Source organism: Rhinichthys klamathensis, unplaced genomic scaffold (genome assembly GCF_029890125.1).
Source record: "Rhinichthys klamathensis goyatoka isolate OS25496 unplaced genomic scaffold, OSU_Roscu_1.1 h1tg000574l_1, whole genome shotgun sequence".
In the NCBI taxonomy this organism is placed as follows: domain Eukaryota; kingdom Metazoa; phylum Chordata; class Actinopteri; order Cypriniformes; family Leuciscidae; genus Rhinichthys; species Rhinichthys klamathensis.
In genome coordinates this window covers 287,501-310,000 of record NW_026607038.1, presented here as the reverse complement: position 1 = coordinate 310,000, position 22,500 = coordinate 287,501, and the positions used below count along the sequence as shown (strand labels likewise).

Here is a 22,500-nt window from a genome sequence, read left to right as displayed (position 1 = left end):
GTTCAGAAAGAGCTAAATCAGCATTATTCTATACATCTATGCAGTGATGTATTAATGTAGTCTGATCTCAGCGGTGATATAAACACAACTGCAGTGATGTATTAATGTAGTCTGATCTCAACAGTAATATAAACACAACTGCAGTGATGTATTAATGTAGTCTGATCTCAGCGGTGATATAAACACAACTGCAGTGATGTACTAATGTAGTCTGATCTCAGCAGTGATATAAACACAACTGCAGTGATGTATTAATGTAGTCTGATCTCAGCAGTGATATAAACACAACTGCAGTGATGTATTAATGTAGTCTGATCTCAGCAGTGATATAAACACAACTGCAGTGATGTATTAATGTAATCTGATCTCAGCAGTGATATAAACACAACTGCAGTGATGTATTAATGTAGTCTGATCTCAGCAGTGATATAAACACAACTGCAGTGATGTATTAATGTAGTCTGATCTCAGCAGTGATATAAACACAACTGCAGTGATGTATTAATGTAATCTGATCTCAGCAGTGATATAAACACAACTGCAGTGATGTATTAATGTAGTCTGATCTCAGCGGTGATATAAACACAACTGCAGTGATGTATTAATGTAGTCTGATCTCAGCAGGGATATAAACACAACTGCAGTGATGTATTAATGTAGTCTGATCTCAGCAGTGATATAAACACAACTGCAGTGATGTATTAATGTAGTCTGATCTCAGCAGTGATATAAACACAACTGCAGTGATGTATTAATGTAGTCTGATCTCAGCAGTGTTATAAACACAACTGCAGTGATGTACTAATGTAGTCTGATCTCAGCGGTGATATAAACACAACTGCAGTGATGTATTAATGTAGTCTGATCTCAGCAGGGATATAAACACAACTGCAGTGATGTATTAATGTAGTCTGATCTCAGCAGTGATATAAACACAACTGCAGTGATGTATTAATGTAGTCTGATCTCAGCAGGGATATAAACACAACTGCAGTGATGTATTAATGTAGTCTGATCTCAGCGGTGATATAAACACAACTGCAGTGATGTATTAATGTAGTCTGATCTCAGCGGTGATATAAACACAACTGCAGTGATGTATTAATGTAGTCTGATCTCAGCGGTGATATAAACACAACTGCAGTGATGTATTAATGTAGTCTGATCTCAGCGGTGATATAAACACAACTGCAGTGATGTACTAATGTAGTCTGATCTCAGCGGTGATATAAACACAACTGCAGTGATTTATTAATGTAGTCTGATCTCAGCGGTGATATAAACACAACTGCAGTGATGTATTAATGTAGTCTGATCTCAGCGGGGATATAAACACAACTGCAGTGATGTACTAATGTAGTCTGATCTCAGCGGTGATATAAACACAACTGCAGTGATGTATTAATGTAGTCTGATCTCAGCGGTGATATAAACACAACTGCAGTGATGTATTAATGTAGTCTGATCTCAGCAGGGATATAAACACAACTGCAGTGATGTACTAATGTAGTCTGATCTCAGCGGTGATATAAACACAACTGCAGTGATGTACTAATGTAGTCTGATCTCAGCGGTGATATAAACAAAACTGCAGTGATGTATTAATGTAGTCTGATCTCAGCGGTGATATAAACACAACTGCAGTGATGTACTAATGTAGTCTGATCTCAGCGGTGATATAAACACAACTGCAGTGATGTATTAATGTAGTCTGATCTCAGCAGGGATATAAACACAACTGCAGTGATGTACTAATGTAGTCTGATCTCAGCGGTGATATAAACACAACTGCAGTGATGTATTAATGTAGTCTGATCTCAGCAGGGATATAAACACAACTGCAGTGATGTACTAATGTAGTCTGATCTCAGCGGTGATATAAACACAACTGCAGTGATGTATTAATGTAGTCTGATCTCAGCAGGGATATAAACACAACTGCAGTGATGTACTAATGTAGTCTGATCTCAGCGGGGATATAAACACAACTGCAGTGATGTACTAATGTAGTCTGATCTCAGCGGTGATATAAACAAAACTGCAGTGATGTATTAATGTAGTCTGATCTCAGCGGTGATATAAACACAACTGCAGTGATGTATTAATGTAGTCTGATCTCAGCGGTGATATAAACACAACTGCAGTGATGTAATAATGTAGTCTGATCTCAGCGGTGATATAAACACAACTGCAGTGATGTATTAATGTAGTCTGATCTCAGCGGTGATATAAACACAACTGCAGTGATGTATTAATGTAGTCTGATCTCAGCGGGGATATAAACACAACTGCAGTGATGTACTAATGTAGTCTGATCTCAGCGGTGAAATAAACAAAACTGCAGTGATGTATTAATGTAGTCTGATCTCAGCGGTGATATAAACACAACTGCAGTGATGTATTAATGTAGTCTGATCTCAGCAGGGATATAAACACAACTGCAGTGATGTACTAATGTAGTCTGATCTCAGCGGGGATATAAACACAACTGCAGTGATGTACTAATGTAGTCTGATCTCAGCGGTGATATAAACAAAACTGCAGTGATGTATTAATGTAGTCTGATCTCAGCGGTGATATAAACACAACTGCAGTGATGTATTAATGTAGTCTGATCTCAGCGGTGATATAAACACAACTGCAGTGATGTATTAATGTAGTCTGATCTCAGCGGGGATATAAACACAACTGCAGTGATGTACTAATGTAGTCTGATCTCAGCGGTGAAATAAACAAAACTGCAGTGATGTATTAATGTAGTCTGATCTCAGCGGTGATATAAACACAACTGCAGTGATGTACTAATGTAGTCTGATCTCAGCGGTGAAATAAACACAACTGCAGTGATGTACTAATGTAGTCTGATCTCAGCGGTGATATAAACACAACTGCAGTGATGTACTAATGTAGTCTGATCTCAGCGGGTGATATAAACACAACTGCAGTGATGTATTAATGTAGTCTGATCTCAGCAGTGATATAAACACAACTGCAGTGATGTATTAATGTAGTCTGATCTCAGCGGTGATATAAACACAACTGCAGTGATGTATTAATGTAGTCTGATCTCAGCGGGTGATATAAACACAACTGCAGTGATGTATTAATGTAGTCTGATTTCAGCAGTGATATAAACAACTGCAGTGATGTATTAATGTAGTCTGATCTCAGCGGTGATATAAACACAACTGCAGTGATGTACTAATGTAGTCTGATCTCAGCGGTGATATAAACACAACTGCAGTGATGTACTAATGTAGTCTGATCTCAGCAGTGATATAAACACAACTGCAGTGATGTATTAATGTAGTCTGATCTCAGCGGTGATATAAACACAACTGCAGTGATGTATTAATGTAGTCTGATCTCAGCAGGGATATAAACACAACTGCAGTGATGTACTAATGTAGTCTGATCTCAGCGGTGATATAAACACAACTGCAGTGATGTATTAATGTAGTCTGATCTCAGCGGGTGATATAAACACAACTGCAGTGATGTACTAATGTAGTCTGATCTCAGCGGTGATATAAACACAACTGCAGTGATGTAATAATGTAGTCTGATCTCAGCGGTGATATAAACACAACTGCAGTGATGTATTAATGTAGTCTGATCTCAGCGGGTGATATAAACAAAACTGCAGTGATGTATTAATGTAGTCTGATCTCAGCGGTGATATAAACACAACTGCAGTGATGTATTAATGTAGTCTGATCTCAGCGGGTGATATAAACACAACTGCAGTGATGTACTAATGTAGTCTGATCTCAGCGGTGATATAAACACAACTGCAGTGATGTATTAATGTAGTCTGATCTCAGCGGGTGATATAAACAAAACTGCAGTGATGTATTAATGTAGTCTGATCTCAGCGGTGATATAAACACAACTGCAGTGATGTAATAATGTAGTCTGATCTCAGCGTGTGATATAAACACAACTGCAGTGATGTATTAATGTAGTCTGATCTCAGCGGTGATATAAACACAACTGCAGTGATGTATTAATGTAGTCTGATCTCAGCGGTGATATAAACACAACTGCAGTGATGTATTAATGTAGTCTGATTTCAGCAGTGATATAAACAACTGCAGTGATGTATTAATGTAGTCTGATCTCAGCGGTGATATAAACACAACTGCAGTGATGTACTAATGTAGTCTGATCTCAGCGGTGATATAAACAACTGCAGTGATGTACTAATGTAGTCTGATCTCAGCGGTGATATAAACACAACTGCAGTGATGTATTAATGTAGTCTGATCTCAGCGGGTGATATAAACACAACTGCAGTGATGTACTAATGTAGTCTGATCTCAGCGGTGATATAAACACAACTGCAGTGATGTAATAATGTAGTCTGATCTCAGCGGTGATATAAACACAACTGCAGTGATGTATTAATGTAGTCTGATCTCAGCAGTGATATAAACACAACTGCAGTGATGTATTAATGTAGTCTGATCTCAGCAGTGATATAAACACAACTGCAGTGATGTATTAATGTAGTCTGATCTCAGCAGTGATATAAACACAACTGCAGTGATGTACTAATGTAGTCTGATCTCAGCAGTGATATAAACACAACTGCAGTGATGTATTAATGTAGTCTGATCTCAGCAGTGATATAAACACAACTGCAGTGATGTATTAATGTAGTCTGATCTCAGCAGTGATATAAACACAACTGCAGTGATGTATTAATGTAGTCTGATCTCAGCAGTGATATAAACACAACTGCAGTGATGTATTAATGTAGTCTGATCTCAGCGGTGATATAAACACAACTGCAGTGATGTATTAATGTAGTCTGATCTCAGCGGGTGATATAAACACAACTGCAGTGATGTATTAATGTAGTCTGATCTCAGCGGTGATATAAACACAACTGCAGTGATGTAATAATGTAGTCTGATCTCAGCGTGTGATATAAACACAACTGCAGTGATGTATTAATGTAGTCTGATCTCAGCGGTGATATAAACACAACTGCAGTGATGTAATAATGTAGTCTGATCTCAGCGGTGATATAAACACAACTGCAGTGATGTATTAATATAGTCTGATCTCAGCAGTGATATAAACACAACTGCAGTGATGTATTAATGTAGTCTGATCTCAGCGGTGATATAAACACAACTGCAGTGATGTACTAATGTAGTCTGATCTCAGCGGTGATATAAACACAACTGCAGTGATGTATTAATGTAGTCTGATCTCAGCGGTGATATAAACACAACTGCAGTGATGTATTAATGTAGTCTGATCTCAGCGGTGATATAAACACAACTGCAGTGATGTATTAATGTAGTCTGATCTCAGCGGTGATATAAACACAACTGCAGTGATGTATTAATGTAGTCTGATCTCAGCGGTGATATAAACACAACTGCAGTGATGTACTAATGTAGTCTGATCTCAGCGGTGATATAAACACAACTGCAGTGATGTATTAATGTAGTCTGATCTCAGCGGTGATATAAACACAACTGCAGTGATGTATTAATGTAGTCTGATCTCAGCGGTGATATAAACACAACTGCAGTGATGTATTAATATAGTCTGATCTCAGCGGTGATATAAACACAACTGCAGTGATGTACTAATGTAGTCTGATCTCAGCAGGGATATAAACACAACTGCAGTGATGTATTAATGTAGTCTGATCTCAGCGGGTGATATAAACACAACTGCAGTGATGTACTAATGTAGTCTGATCTCAGCGGGGATATAAACACAACTGCAGTGATGTAATAATGTAGTCTGATCTCAGCGTGTGATATAAACACAACTGCAGTGATGTATTAATGTAGTCTGATCTCAGCGGTGATATAAACACAACTGCAGTGATGTAATAATGTAGTCTGATCTCAGCGGTGATATAAACACAACTGCAGTGATGTATTAATATAGTCTGATCTCAGCAGTGATATAAACACAACTGCAGTGATGTATTAATGTAGTCTGATCTCAGCGGTGATATAAACACAACTGCAGTGCTGTATTAATGTAGTCTGATCTCAGCGGTGATATAAACACAACTGCAGTGATGTATTAATGTAGTCTGATCTCAGCGGTGATATAAACACAACTGCAGTGATGTATTAATGTAGTCTGATCTCAGCGGTGATATAAACACAACTGCAGTGATGTATTAATGTAGTCTGATCTCAGCGGTGATATAAACACAACTGCAGTGATGTATTAATGTAGTCTGATCTCAGCGGTGATATAAACACAACTGCAGTGATGTATTAATGTAGTCTGATCTCAGCGGTGATATAAACACAACTGCAGTGATGTACTAATGTAGTCTGATCTCAGCAGTGATATAAACACAACTGCAGTGATGTATTAATGTAGTCTGATCTCAGCGGTGATATAAACACAACTGCAGTGATGTATTAATGTAGTCTGATCTCAGCAGTGATATAAACACAACTGCAGTGATGTATTAATGTAGTCTGATCTCAGCGGTGATATAAACACAACTGCAGTGATGTATTAATGTAGTCTGATCTCAGCGGTGATATAAACACAACTGCAGTGATGTATTAATGTAGTCTGATCTCAGCACTAATATTAATGCATGAATTGAGGCGCGTGCTGGTACCTGCGCGTGACAGGCTCTGCCATGGCAACCGAGACAGTATTTACCGCGCGCGCCCATTAAACCAGCAAACGGAACATGACCGTGATCAGCACACAACAAAATAAACACAATAACAAACACAAAAACACAGCCATGAGGACGAACGAGCTGTTATTCGCGTTTAAGGGGAATAAATGTACAAACACCGCCAGTATACACAATCTACAATTTACAAATACAAGTGTGTGAGTGTGTTTGTGTGTGTAACACGCTCACCTGTTTCTGTGTTTCTCCTCGCTTTACCGCATGACAGAAGCACAAACACACACGGCTCGTCGAGTGACTGTCAGTGAGTTTTTCGGTTTAATGACAAAATGAACAGCCGCTTGTGTGAGTTTGACTCGCGCTCCGCCTCACGGACACACGCGCAGCGCGCGACCCGCCAGCGCCTCCACGCGCGCACACGCGTAATCTCACCTGAGTGCGCAGGTGAACCTGCCATTCAAATTACAGTAATAGGACTCTATCTATCTATCTATCTATCTATCTATCTATCTATCTATCTATCTATCTATCTATCTATCTATCTATCTATCTATCTATCTATCTATCTATCTATCTATCTATCTATCTAAATTCAAATTCAAAATTGCTTTATTGACATGACTGTACATAATGCAATATTGCCAAAGCTTGGAATACATAGAATAATTATAAAGACATCAAAATAATAAAATATTATAACATAACTTAAATTTAAATGTACAAATTAAATTAATTGTACAAATTAACAGTGTGACAAATTAGAATATGAAGATTTGATACCACAGTGTTTTAACATATAGCTACACACCAGTCTATCTACCTATCTGTATTTATTACCATAATAATGATTATTAATAAAAATGCTTTATTCCAAATAAAGCAAAGGACAAACACACATATTCTCAACATTCCCAACACCAGCTGGAAATATGAAACCATATTCTTTCTCAAACACTGAAGTTGATTTATAATTTGGGTATTTTAAAGAGAGAGAGAGAGAGAGAGAGAGAGAGAGAGAGAGAGAGAGAGAGAGAGAGAGAGAGAGAGAGAGAGAGAGAGAGAGAGAGAGAGAGAGAGAGAGAGAGAGAGAGAGTGTGTGTGCGTGTGTAAATAACACTCCTCTCTTTATACACCTTCATAAGGCCTGTTTCCTTTTAATATTTTACATAACAACGCATTCTACAGAGTCCCCATCCTACAGCAAACGTTCTCAGTTCTGGCAACATTATGAACAAATGTTCTTCATATCATATATGTCTTTAATTATGTTCTCAAAACCTTAGAACAAATATAAAACATATAATATAAACAATACATAAACATAGCAATCACTGTTTAACAGTAGTGTATACATGTAGTGTCTCTACAATACGAACAAGAACAATAATAATGTTTTTAATAAAGTAACACTGGGGATCTAAATCCCGGCAAATGTATTGCGGCCACGGATCAAAAAAATAAAATTGTGATTTTGATTAAAAAATGTAAAAACACATGTAAAATATATTGCACAAACTGAAAAAAGAATGCAAAATTTAATTATCAGAAAAGCAAACAAAGTTCACGGATCAAAATATAATAATCACTTCCCTTCTGAGCAGCGCCCTCTACCGATAAACCATCACATTTGCACACTGCAAAATATAACAAAATCCAAATCCACCACTGTGAAACAACATGTCTGTGAAAGGACGTCTGGTGTTATAATCTTAAAACAAAACAAAAGAAAACGTTTTGAAGAACAAAAAAAATATCCCATATCCATGCAGTAGTTTTCACATTCTCCTCTAATATGATATTTACGGTTGTCTATGGCTGTGTGCGCATTGGAACTCCTGCATACTACGTAGTGTACACTGTAATACGCTTTAATCAAAACAGTACGTGAAACTGTGTGCTGTGTAGCGATACACGTTTCAGAAACCCAGTTCGGAGTGGACTATGAACATATCGATTAATGCGTAGTGTACAAAACAATCCCTCATGCTCACAGCACCTACACTACAGTCGGAGTGTGTGAGCGAGTGTGCAGTGTGTGATTGCGACACAGCCCGGTGTCTCTCATGTGATGAAAACACGGAAAACGGAAGAGACTGTCGTGCTCTCGAGGTGAGAACATATAAACATTACATACTGACATTAAATGCATCATATAATTATCGCACAGCTCGCATGTCATCATTATTATACCTGTGTTTACTGTCTTACCCTAATGTTAGACGGAACAACGCAATGTTTAGACGGATGTGATGTGTTTTTATTATTTTATTTAATATAATGAAAGCATGATTGTGTTCAGTGCGGGATATTCCTCGATCGGTTTAATCACATCTAATGTCACAGCACGATAATAAATAACCGCTTTATTCTGTCAGGATATTTAATGTAACGTTACTTTCAGTTTCACTCGATTTGGTGTCGTAACGATCCGTACAGATGATATAAACCTCACGATTCTCTCTCGCTTCTCCTTTTACGTCTAATTTGACATATTTTTTGTTTAGTTTCACGCTAAAAGGGCGACAGAATCACGCGCTGATGCGGGAAATTCCCGCAGATCTGTGACGTCACGGTGAAAAACAATCCCGCAGCGGATTTCGCAATATCCTCATCATTACACGCTTAATATGCGCGGTATTGTCGTTTCAGCGAAATGAAAGCTAAAGGTTTACGAAACGAAACCGCTGGCCTGCCATTGCATTCAAGAAACAGTCAAAACAAAAATTATTCAGACACCAGATAGCCTATAATTTTTGATATATTTTTTTTTTACAAGTGTGTGCAGGACACTATAGTTCATTATGTAAGTAAGGAGAGCAAAATAAAGTCATCTGTGACATATTATTATACCCAAATATTCTTCATACAGTGACTACCAGTAAAAGTTACACAAATTTGGAACCAAATATGATTCCTCCACTTTGAGCTGATCATGTTTTCTTCTGTGTGTTTTCTGTAATTGCTAATGCTCTTTTTACACACACACTGAACAACATGAAGCATTGCTTGGTCACTGGTTGAGCTAAACTGGTATTATCTAATTGTGTAGTTAAATTTAACAGCTGACAGATATTCAACATAACTCATGTGTGAGAGTCTAACAGAAGGACGGACAAAACCAGTCAAATATCCACTGAGTTCTGCTCATGTTTATCACCATTTTCTAAACTATAGCGAATAAACTGATAATGTTGAAGGAGTGTCACTGTGAATAAGTGTTGTTTTGACTGTATAGCATCGACTATGTTCTAAGAACGTTTTGCGGATGTTCCCATGAAGTTATGAAAACGTTATTACTGAATGTTTTCTGAACCTCCAGTTGTAAAGCGTGTGTTCTTGGTTCTGTGAGCGTTACGGGAACAGTGACACTGTATCATTCTTCACACATTATGGAACGTTACTTTTGAATCTGAACGTTCTGAAACAAGTAGAAACATTTAAAAAACGTCTAAATAAAACGTTCCATGATGTTCTGAGATCATTATAAAAGACCGGATAACTTTGAACGAACTAGAAGAGCCTTGACGGAACGTTATCTGGGTAATACCTGGAAAATTAGTTATTGTGATGGTGCATTATGATGTTTGTGTTCTCAGAGATTTCCTCATGATTATGCTGATGTGTTTCAGGTGAATCTACAGTCATCATGCAGAGTACGGCGAACTACCTGTGGATGATGTCGGACCTGCTGGGTCAGGGCGCCACGGCCAACGTGTACCGCGGCCGGCACAAGGTATCCGCGCCTCGACCTCACCCGATCGTCTTTACTGCAGTTCTGTCTCCGGTTCAGGAGAATAAATGCTTCCTTCATCAGTGTTTAAATCACCTCACATCAGATCCCAGAACCCAGAGAACAGAGAACAAACCTTCTTCCAGTGACATTAATAGAATGTTCGTTTTTAAATGTAACGGTTTTTAAATGTTTCAGAACGTTCAGATTCAAAAGTAACGTTCTATAATGTGTGAGAATGATACAGTGTCACTGTTCCCGTAACGTTCACAGAACCAAGAAGAAACGCTTTACAACATTTATAAAACTGTATGTTTCTGTTAGCTGGGAATCTGATGAACTTTTGAACCCTCACTCTGAATCTCTCACACAGGGATTTTGATTCATTTGAGTCAGTGAATCGTTTGATTCCTCAGCGCATGTTTCTGACCGCTGAGAGTAATGTGAACTTTATATGCAACTCTCTGTAGAAAACGGGCGATCTGTACGCGGTCAAAGTGTTTAATAACCTAAGCTTTCTGCGGCCGCTGGACGTCCAGATGAGGGAGTTCGAGGTGCTGAAGAAGCTCAACCACAAGAACATCGTGAAGCTGTTCGCCGTCGAGGAGGAGGTGAGGCCACATCGAACCTCTTTAAAGGACCAGTCCACTCTAGAATTAAAATCTCCTGATAATTTACTCTTCCTCACGTCATCCAAGATGTCCATGTCTTTCTTTCTTCAGTTGAAAAGAAATGAAGGTTTTTGAGGAACACACTCCAGGGTTTCTCCATATAGTGTCTTCAATGGGGTCCAACGGGTCGAAGGTCCAGATGTGAGTTTCAGTGCAGCTTCAAAGTCTCAACACGATCCAGCCGAGGAATAAGAGTCTGATCTAGACAAACCAGCGGACATTTATAACAAAATACACATTTATATACTTTTACCCACTAATGCCTTTCACCCTGATTGCGTAATGTGTGTCGCATCACAGCTAGAGCAAGACCAGCATTAGTGGTTAAAAGTATATAAATGTGTATTGTGTTATAAATGTCCGCTGGTTTGTCTAGATCAGACTCTTATTCCTCGGCTGGATCGTGTCGAGACTTTGAAGCTGCACTGAAACTCACATCTGGACCTTCGACCCGTTGGACCCCATTGAAGACACTATATGGAGAAATCCTGGAGTGTTTTCTTAATTTCTTTTCGACTAAAGAAAGAAAGACATGAACATCTTGGATGATGTGAGGGAGACGTTTTAATTCTGAAGTTAAACACAGTCACTGCTGAACTCTTCCCTGATTTACTTCCTCGTGTGTGTGTAAGCTGTAATACCGGTTCTCTAAGAGCACCAAACGTCACTGTTCTGTTGTGATTGTGAACGCTGATGTTGTTTGCCAGTCGAACACGCGTCACAAGGTGTTGGTGATGGAGTACTGCCCGTGCGGGAGCCTGTACACGGTTCTGGAGGAGCCGACCAACGCATACGGGCTCCCGGAGGACGAGTTCCTCATCGTTCTGCAGGACGTGGGTGAGTTCTGCACACACACGGGACGAGACGACACACAGCACCTGAAGGGTTCCTTTAAGTGTGAGACTCAGAGAGGGCGTCGGATGCCCATTTTCCACATGTTGCTGTGATTCTTTAGGGTCTTAGTGTAAAGTTTGTAACATATTTTGGTTAAAATTTCTCAATGGTTGTGTAAAACAACACACTTTTACCTCCTCAAACACAGCTCTGTTCACAGCGACCCGTTCCGGTGCATGTCTCTTTAAATGATAATGAGGTGCATGTCTCTTTAAATGATAATGAGGTGCACGTCTCTTTAAATGATAATGAGGTGCATGTCTCTTTAAATGATAATGAGGTGCATGTCTCTTTAAATGATAATGTGGTGCATGTCTCTTTAAATGATAATGAGGTGCACGTCTGTTTAAATGATAATGAGGTGCACGTCTGTTTAAATGATAATGAGGTGCACGTCTGTTTAAATGATAATGTGGTGCATGTCTCTTTAAATGATAATGTGGTGCATGTCTCTTTAAATGATAATGAGGTGCATGTCTGTTTAAATGATAATGAGGTGCATGTCTCTTTAAATGATAATGAGGTGCATGTCTCTTTAAATGATAATGAGGTGCACGTCTCTTTAAATGATAATGAGGTGCACGTCTCTTTAAATGATAATGAGGTGCACGTCTCTTTAAATGATAATGTGGTGCATGTCTCTTTAAATGATAATGAAGTGCATGTCTCTTTAAATGATAATGAGGTGCATGTCTCTTTAAATGATAATGAGGTGCATGTCTCTTTAAATGATAATGAGGTGCATGTCTGTTTAAATGATAATGAGCGACTGCCCCGCCCTCGTCATGTGACAGTGGCAGGAATGAACCATCTGCGGGAGTACGGGATCGTGCACCGAGACATCAAGCCGGGGAACATCATGCGTGTGATCGGAGAGGACGGCCGGTCCGTGTACAAACTCACAGACTTCGGAGCCGCGCGCGAGCTGGAGGACGACGAGCAGTTCGTCTCGCTCTACGGCACCGAGGAGTATCTGGTGAGCGGAGCATGATGGGAAAACACTAACCCGATAAAAAAAAAAGAGAGATTTATTTCTTAAATTTTTCACATTTTGCAAAGAAAAAATTATACAAAAGGAAGACAATGAAAGAGTGGGTTATAATACAGATTACAATAATCAAAACAGAGAAGAATAAATCTAATAATAATAATAACATGGGCCGTATTATAAGGATCTCAGCGCATGATCTACAGCGCTTATGGGTCCGAATCCAGCTCTGCTAGAGTAACGACGGGACACACGCTCGGCGCTGGTCTAACAGGGGCGGCGCTATTCTCTTAATGAGTAACGGGTGTGTTTTGTGCTGATGTGTGTGTGTGTGTGTGAGGAACATGTGCTGATGTGTGTGTGTGTGTGCAGCATCCCGACATGTACGAGCGAGCGGTTCTGAGGAAAGATCACCAGAAGAAGTACGGAGCCACGGTGGATCTGTGGAGCATCGGCGTCACGTTCTATCACGCCGCCACCGGGTGCCTGCCGTTCAGACCCTTCGAAGGCCCGCGCAGGAACAAGGAAGTCATGTGGGTGCCGTCACACACACACACACACACACCTACATCACACTAACTTATCACACACACACACACACACACCTACATCACACCTGCATCACAGTAACTCGTCACACACACACACACACACACACACACACCTGCATCACAGTAACTCGTCACACACACACACACACACACACACACACACACCTACATCACAGTAACTTATCACACACACACACACACACACACACACACCTGCATCACAGTAACTTATCACACACACACACACACACACACACACCTACATCACACTAACTTATCACACACACACACACACACACCTGCATCACAGTAACTCGTCACATACACCTCATTGCATCAGATTAACTCGTCACACACACACACACACAACCCGCGTCACACACACACACACCTCATTAAACAAGAACACATACAAAATTAGCAATCGCAACAAAAGATAAAACTGAACAAAGATACGATTGAAATAAAGTATAATAAAATCAAGTATCAAAGTATCAATAAAATATACATTAGAAATATAGTCACAGTGATTCAGTGAAGAGCGAGTGTGTGTTCTCAGTCTTCTGTTGTGTGATTAGTGTTATTATAGAGACGGGTTGGTCACCTGTGTGTGTGTGTGTGTGTGTGTGTCGCAGGTATAAGATCATCACGGAGAAGCCGTCGGGCGCGATCTCAGGCCATCAGAAGTTCGAGAACGGGAAGATCGAGTGGAGCTCCGAGATGCCGATCTCCTGCAGCCTCTCCAAGTGTGTGTGTGTGTGTGTGTGTGTGAGTGTGTGTGACGGCGGCTCGTGGTGTGGAGAAGTGTGTGTGTGTGTGTGCGTGTGTGTGTGTGTGTGTGTGAGTGTGTGTGACGGCGGCTCGTGGTGTGGAGACGTGTGTGTGTGTGTGTGTGTGTGTGCGTGTGTGTGTGTGTGTGTGAGTGTGTGTGACGGCGGCTCGTGGTGTGGAGAAGTGTGTGTGTGTGTGTGTGAGTGTGTGTGACGGCGGCTCGTGGTGTGGAGACGTGTGTGTGTGTGTGTGCGTGTGTGTGTGTGAGTGTGTGTGACGGCGGCTCGTGGTGTGGAGACGTGTGTGTGTGACGCAGGTGTGTGTGTGTGTGTGTGACGGTGTGTGTGTGTGTGTGTCTGTGTGTGTGTGTGTGTGACACGACGGCTCGTGGTGTGGAGACGTGTGTGTGTGTGTGTGTGTGTGACGGTGTGTGTGTGTGTGAGACGACGGCTCGTGGTGTGGAGACGTGTGTGTGTGTGTGTGACGGCTCGTGGTGTGGAGACGTGTGTGTGTGTGTGACGGCGGCTCGTGGTGTGGAGACACGTGTGTGTGTGTGTGTGAGAGACGACGGCTCGTGGTGTGGAGACATGTGTGTGACGGTGTGTGTGTGTGTTTCAGGGGTCTTCAGAGTCTCCTCACGCCAGTGCTGGCCAACATCCTGGAGGCGGATCAGGAGAAGTGTTGGGGATTCGACCAGTTCTTCGCGGAGACCAGCGACATCTTACACCGCATCGTGGTCTACGTGTTCAGCCTCCAGCAGGCCACGCTACACCACATCTACATCCACACCTACAACACGTGAGCACACACACACACACACACACACACACACACACACGCTACACCACATCTACATCCACACCTACAACACGTGAGCACACACACACACACACACACACACGCTACACCACATCTACATCCACACCTACAACACGTGAGCACACACACGCTACACCACATCTACATCCACACCTACAACACGTGAGCACACACACACACACACACACACACACACACGCTACACCACATCTACATCCACACCTACAACACGTGAGCACACACACACACACACACACGCTACACCACATCTACATCCACACCTACAACACGTGAGCACACACACACACACACACACACGCTACACCACATCTACATCCACACCTACAACACGTGAGCACACACACACACACACACACACACGCTACACCACATCTACATCCACACCTACAACACGTGAGCACACACACACACACACACGCTACACCACATCTACATCCACACCTACAACACGTGAGCACACACACACACACACACACACGCTACACCACATCTACATCCACACCTACAACACGTGAGCACACACACACACACACACACACACACGCTACACCACATCTACATCCACACCTACAACACGTGAGCACACACACACACACACACACACACACGCTACACCACATCTACATCCACACCTACAACACGTGAGCACACACACACACACACACACACACACACACACACACACACGCTACACCACATCTACATCCACACCTACAACACGTGAGCACACACACACACACACACACACGCTACACCACATCTACATCCACACCTACAACACGTGAGCACACACACACACACACACACACACACACACACACGCTACACCACATCTACATCCACACCTACAACACGTGAGCACACACACACACACACACACACACACACACACACACACACACACACGCTACACCACATCTACATCCACACCTACAACACGTGAGCACACACACACACACACACACACACACACACGCTACACCACATCTACATCCACACCTACAACACGTGAGCACACACACACACACACACACACACGCTACACCACATCTACATCCACACCTACAACACGTGAGCACACACACACACACACACGCTACACCACATCTACATCCACACCTACAACACGTGAGCACACACACACACACACACACACGCTACACCACATCTACATCCACACCTACAACACGTGAGCACACACACACACACACACACACACACGCTACACCACATCTACATCCACACCTACAACACGTGAGCACACACACACACACACACACACACACACACACACACACACACACGCTACACCACATCTACATCCACACCTACAACACGTGAGCACACACACACACACACACACACGCTACACCACATCTACATCCACACCTACAACACGTGAGCACACACACACACACACACACACACACACACGCTACACCACATCTACATCCACACCTACAACACGTGAGCACACACACACACACACACGCTACACCACATCTACATCCACACCTACAACACGTGAGCACACACACACACACACACACACACGCTACACCACATCTACATCCACACCTACAACACGTGAGCACACACACACACACACACGCTACACCACATCTACATCCACACCTACAACACGTGAGCACACACACACACACACACACACGCTACACCACATCTACATCCACACCTACAACACGTGAGCACACACACACACACACACACACGCTACACCACATCTACATCCACACCTACAACACGTGAGCACACACACACACACACACACACACACACACACACACACACACACACACACACGCTACACCACATCTACATCCACACCTACAACACGTGAGCACACACACACACACACACACACGCTACACCACATCTACATCCACACCTACAACACGTGAGCACACACACACACACACACACACACACACACACGCTACACCACATCTACATCCACACCTACAACACGTGAGCACACACACACACACACACACACACACGCTACACCACATCTACATCCACACCTACAACACGTGAGCACACACACACACACACACACACACGCTACACCACATCTACATCCACACCTACAACACGTGAGCACACACACACACACACACACACACACACACGCTACACCACATCTACATCCACACCTACAACACGTGAGCACACACACACACACACACACACACGCTACACCACATCTACATCCACACCTACAACACGTGATCACACACACACACACACACGCTACACCACATCTACATCCACACCTACAACACGTGAGCACACACACACACACACACACACACGCTACACCACATCTACATCCACACCTACAACACGTGAGCACACACACACACACACACACACACGCTACACCACATCTACATCCACACCTACAACACGTGAGCACACACACACACACACACACACACGCTACACCACATCTACATCCACACCTACAACACGTGAGCACACACACACACACACACACACACACGCTACACCACATCTACATCCACACCTACAACACGTGAGCACACACACACGCTACACCACATCTACATCCACACCTACAACACGTGAGCACACACACACACACACACGCTACACCACATCTACATCCACACCTACAACACGTGAGCACACACACACACACACACACACGCTACACCACATCTACATCCACACCTACAACACGTGAGCACACACACACACACACACACACACACGCTACACCACATCTACATCCACACCTACAACACGTGAGCACACACACACACACACACACACACACACACGCTACACCACATCTACATCCACACCTACAACACGTGAGCACACACACACACACACACACACACACACACGCTACACCACATCTACATCCACACCTACAACACGTGAGCACACACACACACACACACACACGCTACACCACATCTACATCCACACCTACAACACGTGAGCACACACACACACACACACACACACACACACGCTACACCACATCTACATCCACACCTACAACACGTGAGCACACACACACACACACACACACACACACACGCTACACCACATCTACATCCACACCTACAACACGTGAGCACACACACACACACACACACACACGCTACACCACATCTACATCCACACCTACAACACGTGATCACACACACACACACACACGCTACACCACATCTACATCCACACCTACAACACGTGAGCACACACACACACACACACACACACGCTACACCACATCTACATCCACACCTACAACACGTGAGCACACACACACACACACACACACACGCTACACCACATCTACATCCACACCTACAACACGTGAGCACACACACACACACACACACACGCTACACCACATCTACATCCACACCTACAACACGTGAGCACACACACACACACACACACACACGCTACACCACATCTACATCCACACCTACAACACGTGAGCACACACACGCTACACCACATCTACATCCACACCTACAACACGTGAGCACACACACACACACACACGCTACACCACATCTACATCCACACCTACAACACGTGAGCACACACACACACACACACACACGCTACACCACATCTACATCCACACCTACAACACGTGAGCACACACACACACACACACACACACACGCTACACCACATCTACATCCACACCTACAACACGTGAGCACACACACACACACACACACACGCTACACCACATCTACATCCACACCTACAACACGTGAGCACACACACACACACACACACACACACACACACACACACACGCTACACCACATCTACATCCACACCTACAACACGTGAGCACACACACACACACACACACGCTACACCACATCTACATCCACACCTACAACACGTGAGCACACACACACACACACACACACACACACACACACGCTACACCACATCTACATCCACACCTACAACACGTGAGCACACACACACACACACACACACGCTACACCACATCTACATCCACACCTACAACACGTGAGCACACACACACACACACACACACACGCTACACCACATCTACATCCACACCTACAACACGTGAGCACACACACACACACACACACACACGCTACACCACATCTACATCCACACCTACAACACGTGATCACACACACACACACACACGCTACACCACATCTACATCCACACCTACAACACGTGAGCACACACACACACACACACACACACGCTACACCACATCTACATCCACACCTACAACACGTGAGCACACACACACACACACACACACACGCTACACCACATCTACATCCACACCTACAACACGTGAGCACACACACACACACACACACACGCTACACCACATCTACATCCACACCTACAACACGTGAGCACACACACACACACACACACACACACACACGCTACACCACATCTACATCCACACCTACAACACGTGAGCACACACACACACACACACGCTACACCACATCTACATCCACACCTACAACACGTGAGCACACACACACACACACACACACACACACACACGCTACACCACATCTACATCCACACCTACAACACGTGAGCACACACACACACACACACACACACGCTACACCACATCTACATCCACACCTACAACACGTGATCACACACACACACACACACGCTACACCACATCTACATCCACACCTACAACACGTGTGCACACACACACACACACACACACACACACACACGCTACACCACATCTACATCCACACCTACAACACGTGAGCACACACACACACACACACACACACGCTACACCACATCTACATCCACACCTACAACACGTGATCACACACACACACACACACGCTACACCACATCTACATCCACACCTACAACACGTGAGCACACACACACACACACACACACGCTACACCACATCTACATCCACACCTACAACACGTGATCACACACACACACACACACGCTACACCACATCTACATCCACACCTACAACACGTGAGCACACACACACACACACACACACACGCTACACCACATCTACATCCACACCTACAACACGTGAGCACACACACACACACACACACACACGCTACACCACATCTACATCCACACCTACAACACGTGAGCACACACACACACACACACACACGCTACACCACATCTACATCCACACCTACAACACGTGAGCACACACACACACACACACACACACACACACGCTACACCACATCTACATCCACACCTACAACACGTGAGCACACACACACACACACACGCTACACCACATCTACATCCACACCTACAACACGTGAGCACACACACACACACACACACACACACACACACACACACACACACACGCTACACCACATCTACATCCACACCTACAACACGTGAGCACACACACACACACACACACACACGCTACACCACATCTACATCCACACCTACAACACGTGATCACACACACACACACACACACGCTACACCACATCTACATCCACACCTACAACACGTGTGCACACACACACACACACACACACACACACACACACGCTACACCACATCTACATCCACACCTACAACACGTGAGCACACACACACACACACACACACACGCTACACCACATCTACATCCACACCTACAACACGTGATCACACACACACACACACGCTACACCACATCTACATCCACACCTACAACACGTGAGCACACACACACACACACACACACACGCTACACCACATCTACATCCACACCTACAACACGTGATCACACACACACACACACACGCTACACCACATCTACATCCACACCTACAACACGTGAGCACACACACACACACACACACACACACACACACACACACACACACACACACGCTACACCACATCTACATCCACACCTACAACACGTGAGCACACACACACACACACACACACGCTACACCACATCTACATCCACACCTACAACACGTGAGCACACACACACACACACACACACACACACACACACACGCTACACCACATCTACATCCACACCTACAACACGTGAGCACACACACACACACACACACACACGCTACACCACATCTACATCCACACCTACAACACGTGATCACACACACACACACACACGCTACACCACATCTACATCCACACCTACAACACGTGTGCACACACACACACACACACACACACACACACGCTACACCACATCTACATCCACACCTACAACACGTGAGCACACACACACACACACACACACACGCTACACCACATCTACATCCACACCTACAACACGTGATCACACACACACACACACACGCTACACCACATCTACATCCACACCTACAACACGTGAGCACACACACACACACACACACACACACACGCTACACCACATCTACATCCACACCTACAACACGTGATCACACACACACACACACACGCTACACCACATCTACATCCACACCTACAACACGTGAGCACACACACACACACACACGCTACACCACATCTACATCCACACCTACAACACGTGAGCACACACACACACACACACACACACACGCTACACCACATCTACATCCACACCTACAACACGTGAGCACAAACACACACACACACACACACGCTACACCACATCTACATCCACACCTACAACACGTGAGCACACACACACACACACACACACACACACACGCTACACCACATCTACATCCACACCTACAACACGTGAGCACACACACACACACACACACGCTACACCACATCTACATCCACACCTACAACACGTGATCACACACACACACACACACACACACGCTACACCACATCTACATCCACACCTACAACACGTGTGCACACACACACACACACACACGCTACACCACATCTACATCCACACCTACAACACGTGAGCACACACACACACACACACACACGCTACACCACATCTACATCCACACCTACAACACGTGAGCACACACACACACACACACACACGCTACACCACATCTACATCCACACCTACAACACGTGTGCACACACACACACACACACACACACACACACGCTACACCACATCTACATCCACACCTACAACACGTGAGCACACACACACATACACGCTACACCACATCTACATCCACACCTACAACACGTGATCACACACACACACACACACACGCTACACCACATCTACATCCACACCTACAACACATGAGCACACACACACACACGCTACACCACATCTACATCCACACCTACAACACGTGATCACACACACACACACACACGCTACACCACATCTACATCCACACCTACAACACGTGAGCACACACACACAC

General features: G+C 43.9%; 2 protein-coding genes across 9 annotated transcripts in view; one reads left to right on the top strand and one right to left on the bottom strand.

The window, feature by feature from the left end:
- eps8a (epidermal growth factor receptor pathway substrate 8a) overlaps window positions 1–7,021 on the bottom strand; it is a 57,043-nt gene extending 50,022 nt beyond the window's left edge. For 5 of the 8 annotated variants that reach the window (XM_056239905.1, XM_056239911.1, XM_056239908.1 and 2 more), the window contains exon 1: window positions 6,872–7,021. The gene's annotated coding sequence lies outside the window, so the exon portion shown is untranslated. The remainder of the gene's footprint in view (window positions 1–6,871) is intronic. The other 3 variants (XM_056239910.1, XM_056239907.1, XM_056239913.1) reach the window with 3 other exon arrangements.
- A 1,592-nt stretch (window positions 7,022–8,613) lies between these two features.
- The window catches only part of tbk1 (TANK-binding kinase 1), a 25,514-nt gene continuing 11,627 nt past the window's right edge, over window positions 8,614–22,500 (top strand). Inside the window, exons 1-8 of the mRNA XM_056239934.1 lie at window positions 8,614–8,749; window positions 10,270–10,373; window positions 10,841–10,981; window positions 11,749–11,878; window positions 12,730–12,911; window positions 13,296–13,456; window positions 14,110–14,220; window positions 14,864–15,043. Of these exons, the coding sequence (XP_056095909.1) occupies window positions 10,287–10,373; window positions 10,841–10,981; window positions 11,749–11,878; window positions 12,730–12,911; window positions 13,296–13,456; window positions 14,110–14,220; window positions 14,864–15,043 (992 nt within the window). The 5' untranslated portion in view covers window positions 8,614–8,749; window positions 10,270–10,286. The remainder of the gene's footprint in view (window positions 8,750–10,269; window positions 10,374–10,840; window positions 10,982–11,748; window positions 11,879–12,729; window positions 12,912–13,295; window positions 13,457–14,109; window positions 14,221–14,863; window positions 15,044–22,500) is intronic.